This window comes from Rattus rattus, chromosome 16, assembly GCF_011064425.1.
Source record: "Rattus rattus isolate New Zealand chromosome 16, Rrattus_CSIRO_v1, whole genome shotgun sequence".
Classification (NCBI taxonomy): domain Eukaryota; kingdom Metazoa; phylum Chordata; class Mammalia; order Rodentia; family Muridae; genus Rattus; species Rattus rattus.
The window spans coordinates 31,140,755-31,154,153 of NC_046169.1; the positions used below are offsets into that span (position 1 = coordinate 31,140,755).

Genomic DNA, 13,399 nt, shown 5'->3' on the forward strand with positions numbered 1-13,399 from the left:
TGGGGACCGAACCCAGGGCTTTGTGCTTGCTAGGCAAGCGCTCTACCACTGAGCTAAATCCCCAACCCCAACAACAAGAATCTTATCCTGCAAAATGAGCTGCTCACGGCCTCGGACCATGGCATCGTCCCCGCAGTGGACCGAAAGTAACGAAGCAGATATTGCTGCTGTGAAAGCGTCATTTTATCCACAGAGCAGCATGTCACCCTCAGGAGAGCACCAGTGGCCAAGGCAAAAGCAAACACTAGAGTCCAGTGGTCAGTGACTGTCTGAAGCCTTAACAAGGCTATGTAAGTACTCTAGGAAGGAGGCATCAAAGAGTAGGGTATAAAGAAAGACTTGGAGGCCACAGGAAAGGAAGCCTGTAGCTCTTACATAGAGTTCTTGGAGTAAAAAAGCTCAACTCTGAAGTCAAATACACTCCATGTTTATAAAAAATATCTACAAACCTGGTGGTGGCTCACACCTTTAATCCGGGCACTTGGGAGGCAGAGGCAGGTGGGTCTCTGAGTTCGAGGCTAGCCTGATCTACACATGAGTTCTAGGACAGCCAGGCCTTTCCAGTCATGAAAAACAAAAAACAACCCCCCCCCCAAAAAAAAATCCAAACCCAAACCAGACAAAAATACAGTGAAAATGGAAATCAAAGCTGGTACAATAATTGGGATTCCTGAGTTTAAAGCTAGATAAAACCCTGGGCTTAAAAAAAGAGGTTTTATCCCTGTTGTTATATGTCACTACAGTAGAAGTGTCCTGTTTTTAAAACTTACATTCATTTATTGGGGCGCTGGGGGGTGGGCACATGCTGTGCTCGCATATGGAAGTGAGGAGTTTGTGGGAGTCAGTGCTCTTTCTACCGTGTGGGTCCTGAGGGTGGAACCGAGGCCATCCATCAGTCTTGTGAGCAAGCGCCTTCATTGGTCAAGCCGCCTCAGCCACACCCTCTCCATTCAGAGCATTGCCTCCTGATCGTAACAGCCTCGAAATGCTAAGTCTTAGAGTGGATCTAAGAGTCGCAGATCATCAGTCACAGTATCTCATAAGACTCAAAGTCTTTGTTCTGCTAGAGGCAACTGTCTATGTCTAGAGAAAAAAAGCTATCAAAAAGAAATCTTGAGGCAAGGTCTCAAACCTGCGACTGTTATCTCTTACATGCTTAGCGGTTGTAGAGAAGGGAAGGAAGGGTACTGGCTTTCTTTCAAAATTTAAATCTATTTTATTTATCATTAGTGTGCATGTATGATGTATGTGTGTGTATATGCATGTATGTGTGTGTGAGTGTGTGGTTGTGGTGGTAGTGGTAGTGTGTATATGTCTCTGTGTGTCTGTGTGTGTATGTGTGTGTGTGGTTGTGGTGGTGGTGTGTCTGTGTCTGTGTGTCTGTGTGGTGTGTGGTGTGTGTGTGAGGTCCACGTGGAAGTCAGAGAACGTGGTTCTCCACATTCACCATGGGGTTCAAGGTCATCAGATTACATGGCAAGCTCACCCCCCCATCCCCACCCCCACCCTCCTGTCTCTACCAAGCCACATCCAGACTTTAGGTGGATGCTGTGATCCCAACAAAGGTCCTCATGCTTGTGCTCTTACCCCCTGAACCACCTCCCTAGCCGCTCTTCCCCTCTCTTTTTCTCTATTATGATTATGATTTTTAAGACGTGGTTTTGAAGGTGTAGGGACAGCTCAGTAGTTAAGAGCACTGGCTGCTGCTCCAGAGGACTCAAGTTCACTTCCTAGCACCCACATGGTGGCTCATATCCACCTGCAATTCCAGTTCCAGGAGACCCGACACCCTCTTCTGACCCCCCAAAGGCACTAGGCTGAGGCCTTCAGATTGCCTCGGCCTCATTGGGTGTTCAGTCCTGGACGTTAAAGGCACAGAGGCGGCTTTTACTGGTTTCTGCCAATAGCAGTCACTTAGAACCATAGCATAGCAATGAGGCGTCAGACTGTGTCTGGTATGCGGTTAGATCCGATGGCTTCTAGGCTGGTTAATGTGACCTCTTACAGTTGCCCGATAGAAGGAGTCTCGGAGTCTCTACGCTTTGCAGTGACTCGGGCCTTGGTTAGCATCCCTTGCTCCAGTTGCCTGTTGCTGTGTGGCGACCGCACTCCCCCAAATGTAACGACAAGGCAGCAGAGTGGTCCTCTGGGTTGACATGCGCAGTTCGTCTCCTGCAGTTTCAGTCACGTGTCGTGTCTCGAATCACCTGACGGTGGCAACTTCTGGTGATGAGCTGGCTCAAGTTGACGACTTCTCCCTGGAGCTTCTCGGGCCTCCTCACAGCTGAGAAGCCCCTATAGTTGTGCTCTTAACTTGGCCTGGCTTCCTCTTAGCAAGCGTTCAACAGGAATTGGAAGTTGTTAGCCTCTTAAAACCAGGGCCTGAAACAATACATGTGACGTCACATCCGCTACTGGATGAAGCCGCCAGAGTTGCCCATAATGGGGAGGGGAAACGACACCTTTGGGTCTTGAGGGGTTGGGTTGGGGTGGAGGATGTCAAAGAAGTTGTGGCCCTATTTCATTTCTCAGAGTACTCTCGAATCTCAAAAGGTTTGGTTTTCAGGGATGGACCTTTGTATCCAGGAAGCTGTGGAGACACGGACAGGAGAGAAAACACCTTCACCATCTCCACAATGCTAGTTCAGAGGAAGTGGGTTGGGGAAGGTCGGGATTCGAGGAGCCTGTGTATACGTTATAGGCTGTGGGTGGCACCGCAGTCCAGGTCAAGCCGCAGGCTCAGATCTGCATCTGTGTCTCATCCACGTGGAGAGGGGTTCATGTGCTTGCCATTGGCCTAACAATCCCTTCAACACGGCTTACGAGGGAGGAAGACTTAAGTTCCCCTTTGGCTGAAAGTGTGTCTCTAAGTCTTTCCAAGAGAATGCTATATTATGAGTCACCATAATGTGGCAGCCATACTGTCAGTAGGGATACTTGAAGCCACTGTACTGCCCCTTGGTCTTGGGGAACTCTTTCCGGATCTTCCAGCGGCAGCAGCTGGGCAGAATGGCAAAGTCGGCCATGTCCTGGGAGACAAAGCGCCAGGTGGCATAGCTCCTGTATGCACAGTGTCGCAGCTTGCTGTTGATGGCCTCTCCCTCCAGCGCCAGCAAGGGCTCCTGGTAGAGCAGGAGGAGCTGCAGGGCCTCTCTGGATAGCACGATCTTACAGAAGAGCTCAGAGGTGGTGATGCACTGTCCTGGCTTCCTCCGGCAGCACAGCTCCTCCAGGGCCCTGCGGTTCTCTGATAGTTGAGACGGGAGGCAGTTTCCACACTGGCACCAATCTGGGCTGTCCCTGGACCTAGGAACCGCTTCTATCTGGAGCAGCTGCATTTCCTCAGGTTGTCCAGGAACTGGGGGTGAGTAGTGGAGAGAGAGGGAGAGCCTAGACAGTTCCAAGAAGTCCGTCTGGGGTCTCTGAAAAAGTCAAGTTTCCAGACCCATCATCGACAGTAACCCCTCGAGTTCTATCAACCTACGTAATCGCATTCAGCATCACGGCGTCTGGCAGAGCTACCACTTGCCAGACATCTGCATCAGGGCTGGGCTGCTGTCGAGCCTGCTAAGAACCTCTTGTATAGATGTTTATCTTTGGAAAATGAAGTTCAGAAAAAGCAGCTAGCTACCAACTGGATCAGAGCCTCTTCCCCTGGCTGTCTTCTGAGGGTGTGACTCTCCCTGGGCAATTCTCCAGTCACATCAAGATAGTGGGACTATCTTCTGGGACTGGCCCCCTCCTAAGAGACCTAACTGGCTAGTACGTTTCCTTGTTGACGCCTGCCTTCCAGGGGAAAGCAAGAATTCTGTTTATTTGCCACATGTCCCTGGTGCAGGGGCAGAGATCAGTATACAGTAGATAGAAAACACTCATTGACTCGTTCCTACTCTCTCTCTCTACTGGCATAACCATTCGTTATCTCTAAAGAAGATGCCAGAACGGCCGGGCCTAGTCTTCGCGACATACGCCTTCGTTTCCTGGATGAAGACCTGAGTCAAATACATTCAAACGGAATGGTTTGTGTATGTGAACCTAGCACCATCCGTAACAGCCAAACGGTCGAAACAACCACAGCATCCACCAACCAGTGGGTGGGTAAGCACACAGGCAGTCTGTCTGTCCAGGAATACTATGAAGCCACAAAACAGACCGAACCGGGCACAACACAGCAACGTAGATGAGTCTTGAAAACACAATGCTAAGTGACAGAAGTGACATGGAGTCACATGGTATATGGCCCATCTTAGGTAGAGTTTCAAGAGGAGACAGGCCAGTAGGAAGCAGGTGAGTAGTGGCTGCTTGATGAATATGGGATTTCTTTCTGAGGAGATACAGGAGCTCTGGGGCTGGTGGCCTTGACTGGATAGCATTGTGACATGTGAGCATCACTGAATTATGTGCCATGAATGGTTACACTCCCAAACACTAGGAACCTTTTTTTTTTTTTTTTTTTTTTTTTTTTGAGACGGAGTTTCTTGTAGCCCAGGTTGACCCCACTGTGTAAGGCTGGGTCTTGAACTCCTGATATTCCTGCCTGTACCTCACAAATGCTGGGGTTACAGAGATCTATCAGGACGCCCAGCAAAGTAGTTCACTTTCTACCTGTAGTCCACAAGGACATTACAAGAAAGGAAAATTTTGGTCAGGTTCTCCCCAAGATGAGCTATGAAAGTCCTAAACAATGGAATCCGATCCATTAATAACTGCAAAGAATGGCCCATCACATCGCAATGGAAAGTTGTGGGACAAGATGGCTCAGTCGGTAAAGCACTTCGCCATGCAAGCGGAAGGACCTGCGTTAGATCCCAAGCCGAGCCCGGTGCACCTCAAGTCCCAGGGCCGAGGACCCAGAGGCAGGAGGATCCCTGGAGCAACCCGGCCAGCCAGCCTAGCAGAATTAGTGAGCCCTGGGTTCAGTGAGAGTCTCTGTCTTGAAACAGTAACGTGGAGAGCGATTAAGGGAAACAAGTGGTAACAACTTCTGGTGCACACCCACACGTGTGCACGCGTGCATTCACATGAACAGACATCCACTCGTTCCTACACACATACCCAGCCGCTGTGAGTCAGTGAGTCCCCCCAGCCAGGGGGGGGGAAGGAGCTGAGCCATCCCTAGCCATTCACCAATTACATTCAAAGGGCGTGGCTCAGTGGTGTTTCCTATGATATGCAAGGCCCTAGGCTCAAGCCCCAGCATTCCCCAACTTAGATCTGGCATTGAAATTCAACACATCACAGGAAAGAGAAGACCTCCCAGATTGCTTCAGAAAAAAAAAATTTTAACATTCCAAATCCATTTCTGATAAGAATTCCTGACGAACTAAACACCAGAGGGAATGTTCCTGAATCTGATACCGCATTCTTAAAAGCTCACCAAAAACCCGCGGCAGAGAATGAACTAGACGGGCTGTCTGCTGAGGCAGGAAATGAGGTAGAGGCCAGTGCTTCCCACACTAGTGGGGCAGCCTGCCGGGGCCTAGGCAGTGCTGGGACACAGGGGGAGGATTCTTCCCTGAAGACTCCCTGGGGAACCAATGCCCTACGAAGACCTTCACTTCAGCCATTTACCCTCTGGATCGACAGAGCAAGCCTGATGTTTTACGCTACTTCATTCGTGGTCACTGGTTAGGGCCACAGGAAATCAATACAGCTGGCAAAGGTGCCCAAGGACCGGAACTGTGTGGGAACACAAATGAACTTTGTGGCTGTTCGTTGGTATCCACTGACACTGAATGTACGCCAGCTGCCAGCCGTCAGCCCAGACACTCAGGTGATCACCCGGCAGAATGCTGGCTGCTTGCCGTCATGGCATGATTGGCATTTGCTGCCCCCTCCCCCCCTCCATATTAGTAACGTCCCAAATGCCCTTCCACACTGAAACGGGTAAATAAACTGAATGTTTACAAGACAGAAATCATACGAAAGGGAGAATGAACTATTTGCTGTGTCAAGTAGTTCTTGTAGCAGCGTGTGTAAGGAGACTTTAAAATACACAGTCCAGTTTTCCTTTGTCACTTGGTCTCATCCGGTTTCCCAGTGATCTCCCTGCCTCGACCTCTCAAGTCCTGGAGTCACAGGTGTAGACAGCTCTACCCAGCTGGCACAGGCCAACTTTTATAAAATCCCAGAATCCGTAAAAATAATCTTTAAACTGCTGTGGTGGCACACGCCTCTAATCCCAGCCCTCGGGAGGTCTCTGAGTTCTAGGTCAACCTGGTCTCCATAAGAGTTCTAGTCTGACCAAGGCTACCCAATCCTTAGATGCAAGACGAGGACCACTTTTAAGGAAAGTTGACAATTTAGGAGGGGCGTGGAAGGGACTTTTGGAATATTCAGTCTCTTTTCTGGATAAATCTCTACTATGAAATCCCAGCAACCAGGAGGCAGAGGCCACTTTTGACGCCAGCCTGGTCTACATAGTGAGCTCCAGGGCAGGCAGGGCTACACAGAGAGACCCTGTCTCAAAAAAAAACAAAACAAAACAAAACAAAAAAACAAAACTAATTACCACCCCCCCAAATCTACTATGAGCTATACCCCTAGCCATCTGATTTTAAATCATTTTTATTAGATTTGTGGTGTGTGTGTGTGTGTGTAAAACACAATCAGTTAACACAGAGGCTAACTTGCTAGAATTGGTTCTTTCTCTGCCTGTGTGGGCTCCAGGGATCCAACTTGGGTCATCAGCGTCAGTGGTAACTGCCTTTACCCTCTGAGCCATCCGACCAGTTCCTGAACAACTAATTTTTTTTAAAAATCTGGATGTTGGTTTCACAACTATGTTATTTTGTCAAAATCTATCACCTTTGATTTATATAAATCTCTACAATCATGTATACTTAAGAGCAAAATCTCCTAAAAAACAAAAAACAAAAACAAAACAAAAACAAAAACAACAAAAAAAACCCAAAAAACAAAACGACTCACTGTTTTCACTTACCGGGACCTCTTGACCTTTGACATCTTGCAGACTTTTCCCAAGCAGCTGCTGGTCCACCATCCAAATGTGGGGCTCGTCCACAAAGGACACATACTTTAACGTCTGGGAAAGGAAGGGTAAAAGTTTGTCTGCTTCTGTGCGCAAGCGTCAAAGAGTCACCTCTCCAGACAGATGTGAACACATCTGCCAGTCAACATTTAGCACGGGGCCAGGCAGGTTAAAGCCCCAAAGGGAAGTCAGACACAGACCACACCCCCTACGGATGACTTGGTCCCGCCCACAGTCCAGCCAAGTCATCCCGCGCCCACAGTCCAGCGGGACCCCAGCCCGGTGTGGTGACCTGTGCCAAGCTCTCCCCAGTTCCGTTTACCCAGATGCAGTCTCTGGAGGGCAGTAAATTTTACTCATCCAGACAGGCTGTGAGAGTTTTAGTTACAAAGGTGAACTAATCTTCCTTTTCTCTTCCTCTTCTCCCTCCTTCTTCATTCCCCGCCCCCTCTCCTCTCCTTTCTTCTTTCTTTCCTTCTTATTCTCTCCTTATTTTCCTTTATTTTTCTCTTTGTGTAGCCCTGGCTGTCCTGAAACTCACTCTGTGGATCAGGCTGGCCTGGAACTCAAAGATCTGCCTGCCTCTGTCTCCCAAGTGCTGAGGTTAAAGGCGAATACCACCACTGCCTGGTTTTCTTCTCTGAGATTCAGTCTTACTTACTCTCCAGTCTGGACTAGCCTCAAACGTGCCCTCCTCCTTCCTCTGTCTACCTACTGCAGGCCAATGCCACCACCCTGAACTTGGCTGAACTTTTGTTTCCATCACGAGCCCAAGGACAATGGACAATAAACAGTGGACTATGCATTCGGCTGCTGGAAAGGACTGGTTTCTCGGGGGTGGGGGGAATCATGGATGTTCGTGGAGTGGACCTCAAGTCCACATTAGTAAAATACAATGTGCTCACTCCTCTACCATGGGATCTTAGCCAGCAACCATGACGGCCAGCACTCCTGCGTGTCCAGGACCCACCTATGCATGCAAACATGTATATGTGTGGAATGTACATATAGAGAATGTATAGATTGTGTAGATTATGTGCACAGTTAACCTTTTTAACCCACAAACTGTGACATATGGTTCCTTTATTTATTTTTTTCCCCTCTAAACAAAACCATCTTGGATATTCACTCATGTCATCAGCTCTACCTGAGCGGTTATAACAGATTCCAAGGCTAGCCCGCCCCCGACGGACCCTCAGCTCTGCCACTCATTGTCTGTATGACTTTGGGCAAAGTCACATTTAATCTCAGTCTCTCTCTCTCTCTCTCTCTCTCTCTCTCTCTCTCTCTCTCCCCCTCCCCCGTGTGTGTGTGTGTGTGTGTGTGTGTGTGTGTGTGTGTGTGTGTGTGTGTGTGTGTGTGTTGGGACAAGGTCTTACTCTATAGCCTAGGCTAGCCTTGAACTCAAGGCAATCCACCTGCCTCAGCATCTCTAGATCTCTAGTGTTGGGATTTAGGCCTGAGCCACCATATCCAACTTTCTAGGTATGTTTGCTGTATGAATCAAGGTCTCCAGGTTGACCTGGAATTCATGTTCTTCTTGTTTTAGTCTCCTATACAATGGGATTCCAGACATGTGCTACCATATCATTCATATATATATGAATATAATAGGAATGAACATATACATATACATATGAATGTATTAACATAATATGAATATGTATGATATAATATGAATATATGAATATAATATGAATGAATATATACACATACATATGAATATAAGCTAACCAAAGGCTTTCTTTTCTTTCTTACTATCAGTTACCTGAGTGGTGACTAGTGTTATTTACTTTACTATGTATCTTTCACTATTCACCCATTTGGGTCGATGTCTTTTGTTTTGTTTTTCCTATTAATTATTTACCTATTTTGCAACACTGGGGATCAAGCTCAGGCCTCACACATGCTGGGCAAATCTTCTGTCACTAAACTATTCCCTGGTCCTCAGGAATTATTAGTAATTTAACAAAAATTTAATGACCGTCCTGAACACACATACTGTGCCTGTCTCGGGTGATGGTTTCTCTAGGAAAGTACGGGAAAACAGGACGGAAAGTGTCTCTGTCACTTTATTACTGGTCACTGCTGAATGACTTGTTCTCTGAAGCCATTGTACTCTGTGTGTGTGTGTGTGTGTGTGCGTGCGTGCGTGTGCATGTGCATGTGCTGTGCTGATGTAATGAATGCTAAAAGCTGAAACAGCAATTTGTCTCCCTGGATATCGAGAGTGTCCGCTTTCAAGTCTCTTCTTTCTCAAAGCCAAGGACTCATCAGAGAGTCAGTTGTTTGGGTTGTCAGGGAACACACCCGCTTAGGGATCAAACTGTGACCGTGGCCTGTTTTTTCACACATCGTTTTAGCCACCTAGAAGAGTCTGTGTGTATGTGAGGGGGTATCTCTGAGGGGAGCAGCTTGCCTTACCGGCTTGGGCTCTACGATGGGCTCACACTTCTTTCTGTAGTAGTACTCATTCACTGCACAGGACTCACAGCACTTACAGGAGGGGTAAACACGTGACCTGCAGCAGGTACTGGAATACGTGTTGATGATCAAGTCAATGCACACGGTGGCCTGTGGGAAAGCAAGCGCGCGACCAACGAGATGTCTCTCCCCAGATCGTTTTTTTTTCCCTTCACGGTTTTTTTGTTGCTGCTGTGGTTTCAAGACTGAGTCTCCCCACGTAGACCAGGCTGGCCTCCAACTCACAGAGATCTGCCCACCCGAGTGCGACACCCCCCTCACCCGCCCCCAAGCCGGATCACTACCTTAAAGGATGGGGAAGAGGACCTCTTACCAAACCGAAATAGGACAGGGTGGATCCAATGTACACAACCAACTGGATGATGTCAAATTTTCCCCCCTGAAACAAAGCAGGAAACATTAACTCCTCGGTTGAGCTTGGGTGGTACAGGAAACATTGTTATTCTTTTGAGCTCCGGGTGGCGCCCCCCTCCCCCACACCAACTCGCAGTCACTACTTGTAGCATGTGCAAAGCCTGGTGACAGCATTGGTACACACACTCAAGTGCTCACTGTCACTGTCACAGGGGCCGTGAGACCTCACCCTTCCCCTTTCTGCCATCCAGAATATTTTAGAGAGGGAGCAAGAAGACCATTGAAGGGTGTTTTCCATATGAGATGAGGGTTTCGGACAAGCTCTCCCATGGAGTGTGATTACTTGGGAAACAGAGATTCTTCTGACTTCTTATCGAACTCTTCAGGGTCCCCTCTCAGTGGCCTTTTTGTTATATTTTATAGGTTCTTTTCCCTTCCTTCCTTCTTATTTATTTATTTATTTATTTATTTATTTAGAGACAAGGTCTTTATGTATGCATGTAGCCTTTACTGGCCTAGAATTTGGTATGTAGGCCAGGCTGCCCTCGAACTCCCAAGATCCATTTGCCTCTGCCTTCAGAGTGCTGGGATTACAAGTGTGGACCCCCACACCCACCTTCACATTTCATTGGTTCCTATGCTACAATGTGACATCAGTCACCTGCTGCCAAGGAGGATGCTGTGGTCCCCGTTGATTTCTAAGTGCCTCCACATCGTCTCCTTCCTTCACCCCAGTTTTCCTCTGGAGAACGACTTTATCCTTAGTACATGCCTTATCCTGTCCTCTGGCCCCCTGCCCAAGTCTGGGCTGATCCAAGAGCAGCCACTGAGCATGCGCCATGAGTGGTGTGTACAGCAGTGGGCATCTGACCCACACAGAGCCAAGCACAGCCAGTGCTTTCTACCTAAAGCCCCTGCTGAGACTTCCGGCAAAGACATACTTTGTTTCTGTTGATGTTGCTAACCTACTAGAAGTCAAAAGCTACCCCATATCTCTGTGGATAAGGGAGCGTGGGGACAGTAAGTAGCAAACAGAGCAGGTGGAAGAGCACAGGCAGGTTTCTGATTATCTTCTTTGAACGCCTAAATTCCATGTATCTAAAGCCTGCCATTTTGTCTCTGTTTTTCAGTTAAATAGTCCTCCCAGCAAAAGTCTTCTAATTAAGCCTGTTTGAGTTAGCATCTGGTACAAAATATTTTGCAGAGAATTTCATTTGTCCATTATTATTTTTTTTTAAGTATCAAAGGTTATTTATTTTTGATGTATTAGTTTCTGTGTATGGGTGTTTGGCCTGCGTGTAAGCACACCATCTGGGTACCTGTGCCCACGGAGGCCAGAAGAGGGCGTTGGATTACCAGGCCCTGGAATTACAGATGGTTATGAGCATGCATGTGGATGCTGGGATTCAAGCCCAAATCCTCTGAAGGAAGAGCAGCCACTGTTTTTTGTTTTTTTTTTCCGGAGCTGGGGACCGAACCCAGGGCCTTGTGCTTGCTAGGCAAGCGCTCTACCGCTGAGCTAAATCCCCAACCCCGGGTGATTTTTTTTTTTTTTTTTGAGACTGAGTCTCTCAGAAAACCTGGCTGGCCAGTGAGTCCCTGGGATCTTCCCGTGTCTACCTGCAGTGTTGGGATTACAGCCATTGCCACGCCCTGTCTTTTACCTGGGCTCTGGCTGTCTGAACTGAGGTCTTCATTTTGGTCCCCTAAGCACTTTATCCACTGAGCCATCTCCCCAGTTCAGTATTAAAGTATTTGAAAAGTTGACTCTCAGAGCCAGGCGTGCTGGTGCCCACCTATAATTCCAGCACATAGAGGGATGAGTCAGGGAGATGGAGAATCCAAGGCTATGCAGAAAAAGCCTGTCTCAGAAAAATGAAACAAAGCTTGGGTCTTTGAATTCCTCCTCGGTCGCCTTCCGTGTTTTCAGATGGTTTGTACATCAGCAGATCCCCAAAACACATCTCTTCCTCCTCTCATCTCACAGGTGAGTAGCACAGAGCTACTGACAGCAACTGCTAGCATGCACTCCTCACCACATCCGTGATTAGACAGCCATAGGATAGAGGTGCTGGGACCGGGAGAGACTTACAGTGCCAAAAACCAGGATGTCAAAACGCACGCCAAAGGCTTTGATCAACGTCCGCTTTTCCATGCCGTTTTCCTTATAGTACTTGGCGTATCTATGGGGGGAAATAAAAGCAGCCATCTCTATAGCAACCTCTCTGAAAGTGCTGGAGTTTTATGGAGAGAAAAAACAAAGCACTAGGCAATCCAGTCTTCTTCGTCTGTTCTCAAGCCTATTCTAGATTGGAATGAAGGGCAAAGATTGTGTGGGGGAAGGCTATTCAAAAAGGGAGTCCATGGACCTGAATGAATGCCAAAGAGGGGTTTCAGAAAGTCTGAGGAGCTCTAGGAGTCTACCTCAGTACAGGCAGGTGTTGAGTCTGTGAGGGACACTGGACAAGGTGTTTTTCTGCAGTAAGCGGATTAAATGGTGGTTTCCCCCAAAGAAGATAGGCTCAAGTGTCTACCCCCAGGCCAGTACCGTGATTGTGATCTTATTTGGAAACAGAGCTTTTGCAAACATAGATAAGAATCTCAAGATGAGCTTCCCTGGGGTTCAGGGTGGTCCTACATCCCATAATGAACAGGCATCCTTAGAAATTAATTGGAGAAAGCATTCAGGGATGCAAGCAGAGATTGGAGTGATTCAGCCACAAGGTAAGAAGATTCCTGGAGCAGACAGAAGTGGAGAAAGCAAGAGAAGAGCTCTTGTTAGGCCTTCAGAGAGAGAGATGGCCCTTCTGACACCTGGTCTCCACAGACTTCTAGTCTCTATGAGAGAATAAATGTCTACCACCTTATACCATTTAAAGTCATCTGCTACAGTACCAGAGGGAACTATGCATCCACAAATGTTCCGGACCCAAGACGTGCATCTTATCGCCCCTTAATCACATGTAAGTCAGTCAACTGAATCAGGCGCTCACCAAAGGAAGCCATTCGGTAGTGTGTCTTCTTCATTTCAGCGAGGGTTTGTGTGTGGAGACCAGGTGCCTGCATCAGGAACCTTCCTCAATGACCCCTCTACCTTATTTCATCAGACCTGGTCTCTCTCTGCACCTTCTGAACACCAGTTTGTCTGGACCAGCTAGCCAGCAAGCTCCAGGAATCCTCCTGTCTCTGCCTGCCCAGCACTGGGGTTCTAGGGGCACACCACTAGGCTTGTTTTTTTTTTTTTTTTTTTTTTTTTTTTTTTTTTTTTTTTTTTTTTGGAGCTGGGGACGAACCCAGGGCCTTGCACTTCCTAGGTAAGCGCTCTACCACTGAGCTAAATCCCCAGCCCCTTTCTTTTTTTTTTTTTACATGAATGCTGGGGATTCGAACTCATGTCCTCTTGCTTACACAGCAAGCACCTTTCTGACTGAGCCATCTCCCCAGCTCCTATAAATCTTTCTTGAGGACCCAGTTACATAATGTGAACTTTTAAACTTCCTGTAAAACAGAAAGCTATATTTTGCCCAAATACCTCATATCGCCAGTCATTTCCTTCTCTTTTGTGATGCT

General features: G+C 47.7%; 1 protein-coding gene across 2 annotated transcripts in view; it reads right to left on the reverse strand.

The window, feature by feature from the left end:
• Positions 1-2,035: 2,035 nt before the first annotated feature.
• P2rx7 (purinergic receptor P2X 7) overlaps positions 2,036-13,399 on the reverse strand; it is a 40,667-nt gene continuing 29,303 nt past the window's right edge. For both annotated transcript variants that reach the window (XM_032886575.1, XM_032886576.1), the window contains exons 9-13: positions 11,922-12,012; positions 9,789-9,854; positions 9,416-9,565; positions 6,944-7,045; positions 2,036-3,422 (exon numbers count right to left, since the gene is read on the reverse strand). In XM_032886575.1, coding sequence (XP_032742466.1) covers positions 2,925-3,422; positions 6,944-7,045; positions 9,416-9,565; positions 9,789-9,854; positions 11,922-12,012 — 907 coding nt within the window. In that variant the 3' untranslated portion in view covers positions 2,036-2,924. The remainder of the gene's footprint in view (positions 3,423-6,943; positions 7,046-9,415; positions 9,566-9,788; positions 9,855-11,921; positions 12,013-13,399) is intronic.